Raw genomic sequence first — 10,021 nt, 5'->3', positions numbered from 1 at the left:
TAGGTATCTTCTTAAATTTGTATTGTATTTCACAAGAATTCTGTACTCATTGTTGCGTACTTGTGCAGTAGAATGTTGGATCAATAACCAATAGGACCAGACGATTTTAATGCGATTCGTAAGCTTGAAACGCGGTGCTAACTCCTGCTGTCAGCCGTAGCTGGCCACATGTTTGCGCGAGTTATGTTATCATGAGCGCCGTGATGTTCGTTCGGTTCCCAGGAACCTGTAGGAGTCGTCGTTGGCAGTAACGACGCCGCGGCGCGAGACTCGATGTAGCGTCGCTTCACATGGCTCAGTGTGGGGAAGGCTGCAACATCATGAAGGACAAAGACAGGATCGCTCCTGTTGGCCCGTCCCAGCCCGCTTCGCCGTCCCACAGGAAGCCCATGAAGCTGAGGAACCTGGGCTCAAGGGCAGAGGCCTACGACTCCCTGCACTTCAAGGTGGCTGAGGTAAGTTGAGGCATTTCAAAATTACTTAATCTGGTACAGTCACTTGATTGGTCAAACAGTAACGTCGCACCGAGCATGTTAGCATAAAAGGCTAGAGTTTTGATTTGTGTCTTGGAAATGCCCGGTTCGATTCTCGCCCGGGATGTCAAGTTTCCCCAATTAGGAAATTCTTGTATTCGTTCCTTTTCTCACTCCTGCGTGGCGTATGTCGGGACAGTGCCTTAAATTAGGTTATGAGCCCTTTCTTTCACTGTCATTCAGTTATCAGAGGCGAGAGCGCCGCCGAATACGGCATAGGAAATACAGGTAGGAATTCCCGAAATTATATCGTAAGTTTATTTTACAGAACAGAAAGGCCCAAAGTTATATAAGTTAAAATATTAATAAAAACTCTGCGATTTAAATCTACCTGTCATTTTGTAAAACGGTTTCTGATTTGTGCACTCAATTTTTATAAATTAAATAAAATAACAAAGTCATTTCTAAAGTATTTTAGTGCATATTTTATTAGCCAGTTAACTGACTTTAGGCTGCCTAGTATAAATTGTCACTTTCCTTTGGGGGGGGGGTCTACTGATTCTCAGCATCCATCTAATTCTAAAAATAATTCTCAACTCCTGAACCGAAGTTACTACAGAAATAGTAAAGACATTTTCGTTTATGAAATTCTATCGGAGAACGCACGAAAATGAAATCAATTTCTCTCTATATAGATCCTTTTCATTTAAAACTATAAATTTAATGGCTTCAAGATTTTTGCTATATCACAGATCAAATGCTACCAGTGGTCTATGATTTTACGTAAAGATCGTCCTTTCATAAGAGGGACGCGAAGGTGTACTGTTAAGTTGCCCTGTCAGATCAAGAGCACATTTGGAGCAATCGCATTTGTATGTTCAGCACTGTGGTTCTACTTTTGTATATTAAAATAGAATTTCTAAATTTCCTGATGTATATTACAGGTTTGTCGCTGAATATGCGATCTGCGAAGGTCAAACCTGTATTTGAAATTCCCAAATTTCTGGCACACTTATTGTTACAAATTCCACTTTCTGAAAACTCCTTGCCTTCCTTAAGGACTACGGACTAAATGGTAGGGGTTCCATTCCCGAAAGACTTTTCGTGATATCTCTTCACCAGCACGTCCAGAACTGCACTGCAACTGAATCGAATGCACGTGAATGGGATACACTTTAACTGTGGATAAAAGCAGACGTTTTTAAGAATGCAGCTTCAACTCGTGGCCTTCATGGCGCGGCGGTGGTAAATATACCTGTTCTCTTCAGTCAACTTTTCAGATATAAGCAGTATTTTCGTCTCATAACTCGGAAATTTCCACCAAAGCAATACGAGGCTATACATCCTTGCCACTCAGAACTATCCGATCTGTGTTCTGCTAACTGTCTTTATTAGGTACAATAAACGAAAGTCCTTCAACTGTGAACATATTGCGTTTACAATATTAATGAAGAGATTTTCCTAAAATTTAGTACTAGGGTGTAAATTAAGGTTTATGGAGAAAGTAATTTTGATACATCGATACTGTGACGTAGTATGTGTGTGACTATAGACGGGGTTTGGATTGGTGTAGGTATATATTGACCACTTACACACACGACTCGGAAATACAAATAATTACAGCGTCACCGCTCATCTTCACACTTTACAAATCACTACATGCTACGACTCCTCCAGCCTGCAGTGTCTTCACTAGTCGTTTTCTGTTAACGGGTTTTAACTGTGGACATTCTTCATCTTCCCGCCCTGAAGTCCTCTCTACACAGCCTACAGTACAAAACCGACTGGCTCGGGCTGCGCCATAGCTGGTTTCCCACCGTGGCGGCCCAGGTTCGATCCCGGGTCTGGTCAAGTGGAATTTGTGGTGGACAAAGTGGCGCTGGGTCGGGCTTTCTCCGGCACTTCGGTTTCCCCTGCCAATCTTCATTCCACCAAATTCTCCATCATCATAATCACCTGGGGCAAGCTACAATAGGCCAATCAGTGGCCGCCGTGCCGAGTGGACCCAACTGGACTCCAACCCCACTAAGCGAATTAAAAAAAAATCTGACTGGCTCACCCTAACTCTCTTCATGATAATTTCTCGGTACGGACAACGTACAAAACACAGCTCTCCTACTGTTGTAGAGGCGTGTTTACGGATCCGTTGCATAGCAAGGGTCGGGGCGCGGACTCGAACTGCGACCTCTCGGCTGTCCAGCCCGTAGCCAGTCGCTGTACCGACTGCGCTACCGCGGCTCCTCGAGAAGACGAGAAGATATATATTAAATCTAATTACAGCAATCTGCATTATGTAGACCTACTGAAGAGGAGGAGGGTCGGTGTGTGCAAACTCGGTTGCCTATCGACCAGGCTCTGGGCACCATACAGAGGATGCAGAACGCGAAACGCCTTATCTTGAAGTTACGTTACCAACTATTTATCTCGCTCCCGCTGACCGGACCTTCATTCACTTTATATAACCGTACGCTCATTAGAAATGAAGACAAGAATATCTGAGCACAATCGATTCGACGCTTCAAATTCGCCGTAAATGTTCATAAAACAGACGGAAGTGGATTCAGATGAAGGTCACATGAAGGTCGACACAGCGACCTGTTTGTGAGATATGATGTAGAATGTTACGGCAATATGGTCATGAAAGGTAATAGGTGTGGGTGTGGAAGACGTTGCCAATCATGGCCTTTTCGAATGCAGCAACGGAGAGGGCGCCTAGGGATGGCTGTGAAAACAAGGAAACGTTCTATTAGAGCAGATGATAGCAGAGCAGAAGTTCGAAGTCTGTATCATCAGAATGGGTATAAATCTATAATCTGAAGTCTCGTCACCGAAGTTACAAAAGGGAACAGATTTTGAGGCAGTTCAATGAGTTCAGATCCTCAGAACTTTATTTCCTACTATTCGTGTTTCCCTTATGTACATCTCAGTTGTGTGTTCCTTTTGTGCTTCATTCACATATTTCGGCTCCAAAATTTCTTAAGAAGAGAAAAGGGGCATTGGACTTACTTAAAACTAAAAAAAAGAAAAAAGAAAAAATGGCCCTGACAACACTTCAGTACCTTTACGCTCCGAAAAGATTTTAAGTAATTTTCTTACCATGGTTACTGTATCTTTGGTACTGCTGCATGTTCACATCAACCCAGCGTCCTTGATTCGAGCCTCACAACACTTTATGCACGGTGCAACGATGAAACTTGTTTCACAGTTCCCTCCATTCCCCTACTGAAGCATCCATTCCATTTCCAAATTTTGTCTTCTGAGGTGTGATGCAATGTCGTTTGGGCGATAGTTACTGCCTCCATCTTTACACTTTTCTACCCTGAGGATACAGGCAGCAGATTCATTCGAACAGTCGGTAAACATCTACCAAACTGTACCATGTCACAGTTGTGAGAACCGAAGATCCCAGTCTACCTGCCTCGCCTCAGCTCACAAACACGAGCTGCAATCTCAGAACAGTATATTCGCACAGGGCATAGATCCAAACTCCGAAAAAGAATAAACTGAAATTACCTACCCACTCACCCGCCTACCTACCTACCTGCATGAACTACTGAGTTGATAACAACGTCAGTGCCAAGAAGTGCAAGGCCCTGGTATTTTGTATTTAAAAATATTGTAGCTCGTAGAGCCGTTGCTATGCAACGACCGCGAGATGGGCGGATATACCAGGGCCGTTTCTGGGCAACGGCTTGACAATCACGTTTCTGCAGCAACGAATCGACGCACAACAATAGAGATACTCTTGGAAACGGGGGTTTCTACCTAGTCCGTGCCGAGGAGTTATAAAGAAGACAACTGCAGAGACCAAGTTAGTTCTGTACGGGAGTCTCTGAAGAGAGAATTTGAGCGCGTGAAGCTGGAGCATCTCCACGGTTAGAAGCCGTTGCTATGGAATGGTTGCTGAAGACACAGCAGGCTGGAAAAACTTAGCGTGTACTGTGATGTTTTGTGAATTGTGGGGGTTAGCGGTGGTGTTTTCTAGTCGTGCGTATAAGTGGCCAATAAATCCATTCTCCAATCCAAACCCCGTCTATAGTCACACTCTTACGCAAATTTCATTTAGATACACACACACTATAAAGAGTGTAACTGAAAGGTGCGGACGAATTTCGGGTAAGAGCTCCTCATATCGAAACAAGAACAAATGTTTAAATCGAAAAGTGTGTGGAAAAATTTCATTTGTGAGGTGTAGCTGAAAGAGCACGTTTACAATAAGGGCTCAATATGACCTCCATGGGATTCAGTGCACGCCTCGACGCGTCTCATCATGGCGGGGTAGTTGCGGATAGCTTCACAGGCATCCACAGTGCGATGGTGAAGTGCCTCTTCGGCGTCAACATGAGCTGCATACACAAGGGTCTTTAGGTGTCCCCACAGGTGAAAATCCAGAGGATTCGAATCTGGCGTGGAGACCATGCAGTGGGTCCTCCTCTACCCGTCTTATCAGTCACGATAGGTGTTACTGTGAACATCTCGCACAGCGCGGCTAAGATGTGCCGCAGTACTAGCGCGGATGCACCACATTCGTGCTCTGACTACCAGAGGCACAACTTCCAGTAGCTTTGGCATATCATGTAGATGTGCCGATGTGGCAAAAAATGCGGGCCTACCAATAAATCACCAATAATCTCTGCCCACGCAATAATGCTGAAATTCTGGTGGTGTATAGAACTCTCCTCTGCCCACTGGTGAGAGTTGTGAATGCTGATCCTCCCTCTCTACCACAACGCGCCTCATCCTTCTAGAGCACTGCTGAAGCGAAGAAATGTTCAGCATGTTCAGTTTCATAAATATACTCTGTTTCAGCTATAATTTACAAATTAAACGTTTCCGAACCCACGCGGATTGTCTTTTCTTGTTTCTCGTACCAAAAATTTGCCCGCAATTTTAGTGGCACTCTGTATATACATATGGAATAGGAGATGTCTTGTGATTGTGGTGTACTATGTCCTCACAGAAGTTGTGGTTACTTCCGATGTCTGGCATGAACATACTTCCACATATAGGTCAAATAAAATCGATAGACAATGGAAACGGGAGAAAAGAAGGCAAGAGACAAGGGAAATTTATAAGAGAACTGTAAGTGAATTCTAATGGGCATTTTCCACTAGTTCGAAACAATAACATAACAGCCGCGCGATATGAATCTTAGGTTTCAATGGCATGACAAGAGTTGAGATGGGTGCATAAACAGGACGAAGCGTATGAATTCCTGGACGAGGGCAGGTACCTACAAACTCCACGGTAACTGACAATTACAAAATGGCGACGGTACAAATCTTTCGTTAGATTTGACTGATAAATTCAACGTGATGGGCACAGGAACCGGTAGAAATCATGCATAGAAACAGATTTTACATTGCACAGTTATCAATTTATGATTCTAAAGAGTAACAAAATAGAGACTGAAGAGTTTGAAACAAAGAAAGTTTGCTGTTCTTAACCTCATGAGAGTATAGTGTGACATGTTGCGCTAAGGAGAACCACCCCCCACCGGCAGTGACGCGGCGGGTGAGTCAGCGCTCCCCTCCCCCTCCTCCGCACGGTAACGTGTTTCGTTACCGAAGACGCCGTAGAGATGGTTAATTGGTTTATTTAACAATCTACAAATAACGGCTACAATTACTTATCACACAGTTGCGGGGTTTCACACTTTATAACCCTAATCGCATTAATCTGTCGACACTGTTGCGGGGTTTCACGACTTATAACCCTATGCGCAAATCAGTTCACTCTGTCTTCAGTAGTAACACGTTGACAGTAGGGGAGCTAGGTATCACTGTATCACACGCTCCCAATTACACAATTACACACACGTCCGGATCTNTCGTTACCGTGCGGAGGAGGGGGAGGGGAGCGCTGACTCACCCGCCGCGTCACTGCCGGTGGGGGGTGGTTCTCCTTAGCGCAACATGTCACACTATATTACTATGTAACGTTCCCACCTCATGACTCAAGGTACGCGGGTTCAAACCCGGCGGAGGTCGTGGAATTTTTAAGGGGGGAAAAATTCAGGGAACAAGTCATCCGAGAGGGACTTTAAGCCGTGGGTCCCGTGTCGTAGATTTACGGCACGTAAAAGATCCTCATATCTCTAGGAGACCTCTGAGCAAAATTAGGCAACAATTTCTTGCCCAAGTAGTTTCCAATGCCTCTGGGAGATGGCGGAAATATCAGGTACCGACGGCCGACCTCGTTGGCTGAACGGGGCTGATAGCACGCACCAGTACCGGTAGGTTATGGCGACAGTAGAAATTAAAGGGGTACGCACAATGGACCAATAACTGGTCCAAGTGCATGGGGAAACCCACCCCCTCTAATAATAATAATACTAATACTATGGTGAGGATCACATTTCTTTATTGAACTATACTGAATTTATATCCGTGTTGCACACTACAAAGATTATTCTTTGTCACTGACCATTCTCGTACAAGTGCCACAATTTTTTTATGAATTCAACAGCGAACTTGCAGACAGTATTATGAAGATTGTAGATGATCAACACAAAAACAAAAATATCTTGGTCTATTTATTGGCGATAGCAGTGAGAGATTCTTTACTTAGAAACGTATTTGGTAACACATTTGGCAACACTGTGCTTGGATAAATTAGTTCCTCCTTTGTGGCTGAAATGAATGCCCAAGTTACGGCAAATAAATCCTTCCGCGCTGGAAGCTATCGGACTGAAGCATGAGCAGATATAAATTGGGACGGGATTCCAATCGTTGGCAGTGAACCTTAACTCAGGTCTGAACATTAAGTTAGCCCGGAAAAAGTATTTGCTTTACGAGGCGTAATGTTCACAGACCTACGTGGTGCACTTAGCTTAGTGCTAGGCCTGTGATTCATTCTCAATGCTATTTCCATTTTCTCTCTATCGGTATTTCCTTTTTTTTTTTGTGTTTGATATGTTAAGTCATTTTCTTCAAAACGTCAGCAAGCAAAGGAAAATAAGACAGCGCGAGGCGCAATCTGTTTCGGAGGTCCATTCAAAGAGTTTCGTGTTTCTGCTTCGCGATTAATGAATCAGCTGATCAAACTGTGATGGCTACTCAATTTCTTCTTAACAACTGTCGTTACGTGACTAATTAAATCCGTGTCGCGCGTAATCATATTGTGCGTGTGAAGTTTCTGTATTGTACTCCGTCACCACAGGAAGTAGTATGGACGCAACACACACTCGCCGTTGCTTGCAACATGAATGATGCTCAACAAGCTACAGGGTAATTCATAAGTCCCTCCGCAAACCTCGGCAAAAATTTCATTCACAGTACCTATTTGGTATACAGAATGATTCCAAATTTTTGTTGGGGTTTCCGGAGAGACATACTCTGTACATGCAACCACATAACAAGAAATTTAAATTTTTTGTTTGATAGTCATGACTTCATGAAGCAGACTTTAACTGGCATTTACACATTCAGTTTTATTCCTTCTTCTGAACTGCACCACTGTTTTGAATTAGAATGAAGCTGGCATTCCAGTTCTGAAAGCTTATAGCAAAACGATGTAAGAATACGGCATTCTTCAGTCACCGCTGTGAAAACCTCAAATATTAATTAATATTATGTAATTTTCACATGTTTTACATAATTTACTAATTAGTTCGTACACACTATAAAGGACTGCCTATGTATAATCATCATCAGCTGCAAAGTAAGCCTCATGCTGTTTCTTCTGAGACTTCCTACGTCTACATGGCATAGATCCTTCGGATATCCGGTTCTGTTCTATGCCCATGCAATTGTTTCTGGCCTATTTGCTTTATCTTGATGAGACCTCCATCCTGTCTGTCTGTCTGTCCCTCCCGCGCCCCAGTAACTTCCTAATGCCTGAGCCAGTATCTATGTCAAGGCACACGGCCGGTCGCAGTGGCCGCGCGGTCTAAGGCTGGGACGCTGGGATCATGGGTTCGACTCCCACTCAAGGCATGGATGTCTGTGTGCGTTTATTGTGTGTTTGTGTTGTCCTGTGTGTAGGGAGAGGCCTTGTGACGGGCTGATCACTCGCCCAAGGTTTCCAACCGTCTGTGTAAAATGATTACGGAACTGAATAAGAGGCCTGGGCCCTGAATGGGACGGAAGAGCCCATTGAAAACAAAATACATCACAGCACCAGAGCCCATCTCAACGGCGTACTTCATAAATTCCTCCCATCAGTCTGTGCTTATCCGTCCTAAGGTTGCTAAGCAAGAGCTCGGTAAAAACGTTACCGTGGCACTGAATACGCATACAACAACAGAAGAAATGTTGGACGCATTGTTCTCTATACGTTCTGTGCCGTATAAAATTGATGTAGGAGATTAGTTATTGGCAGGACTTCTTGTTTAATTCTTGCATTCAGATTGCCAGCTGAATGCGTCCCGTACTGCTGTATTAATGAACTTAGAGACACTGTCCAGTTCTATTAAAATGTTCTGTACATTTTACCAGTACTTCATGTTCGCGAATAGAGAGGACAAACAATGCGTATCTTATTCAGACAAATGCGGCATATTTGGAATAACTCTTGCCTGGACGACATAACTCGTAGAAAACTCTGCAGCTACTATATTTTAATATTCAAGACTGCAAAGTCACTCAAATTGCAACTTAAATTGTCTTCCTTCGTGGAATATTCAACGACGCCTTCAGTATCAAGTCTACGCAGCGCCTGATGAGAAATTAACGATGCTTTGGAAAGGATTTGGAAGGAAGTGGTTGTCTTTTTAAGATACTATCAAGAAATGTACCTGTACTATAGTGACTGAGGAAAATTGCGGCGAACCTCAGTCAGGACAGGCGGTGTCCCGGCCAAGATTCGAACCAAGTATTTCCCAAATATAAACTGGAAGCATTATCTCGACACCAACCTGTTCGTTGTCTAATGTTTCTTCAGGCAGGACACAATTCCGACCAGTAGAACTGAGTTGCATTCATGTAACTGCTCCTGGGAGATATGCTACTTCGGACCACGAGTTTCTGATGCAACCGATAGATCATACAATAACAACGGGGACTTAGGAGTGATCATGGCTTATCTGAAAATTAGCACAATCTTTCCACTTGAAGTAGCGTCCGCAGTTACTCTCATATCAGTAGCTGTTTCTCGAGTTACATTCTGTTAAACTCGAAGTTGACCCTCACGTAATTTTAAGTCAGTTTCGGACTGTGCACGGCAATGCCACAGAAAACGGGGATCTACCGAGAGACCAGAGCTGGTTCAGCCAATGAATAAGAAGTACTAGGAGTGTCCAAAGCGATTTCCGTGTCAGCTTCCATCTGACTGAGCCCTGAAGGCGGGTAGTAGAGGCAGCAGAGCCAGCCCACGCGTCTGGTAAGCCTCGTGACAGACTCAGCCAGCCGCCTTCAATACTAATACGCACTTCATTACTCAGGGTAACGTCCGGCTGCACTGTTTTCGCTCGCTTGGAAACCGCGATCGTGGGTTCGAATCCCACTCAGGGCATGGATGTTTAGTTTGTGTGTGTGCGTTTTTCTGTGTTTGTGTACAGGTAGAGTCCTTGCGACGAGCTGATCACCCGCCCAAGGAGTCCTACCGAA

At 44.1% G+C, this 10,021-nt stretch overlaps 1 protein-coding gene across 2 annotated transcripts in view; it reads left to right on the top strand.

Moving 5' to 3' along the window:
* Positions 1 to 227: 227 nt before the first annotated feature.
* The window catches only part of LOC111862897 (nitric oxide synthase, salivary gland), a 148,370-nt gene continuing 138,576 nt past the window's right edge, over positions 228 to 10,021 (top strand). For both annotated transcript variants that reach the window (XM_023848702.2, XM_023848699.2), the window contains exon 1: positions 228 to 455. In XM_023848702.2, the coding sequence (XP_023704470.1) occupies positions 291 to 455 (165 nt within the window). In that variant the 5' untranslated portion in view covers positions 228 to 290. The remainder of the gene's footprint in view (positions 456 to 10,021) is intronic.

The sequence above is a fragment of the Cryptotermes secundus genome, unplaced genomic scaffold (assembly GCF_002891405.2).
Source record: "Cryptotermes secundus unplaced genomic scaffold, Csec_1.0 scaffold528, whole genome shotgun sequence".
Taxonomy (NCBI): domain Eukaryota; kingdom Metazoa; phylum Arthropoda; class Insecta; order Blattodea; family Kalotermitidae; genus Cryptotermes; species Cryptotermes secundus.
The sequence above is the reverse complement of the archived record's forward strand: the minus strand, read 5'-3'. Positions and strand labels throughout refer to the sequence as shown.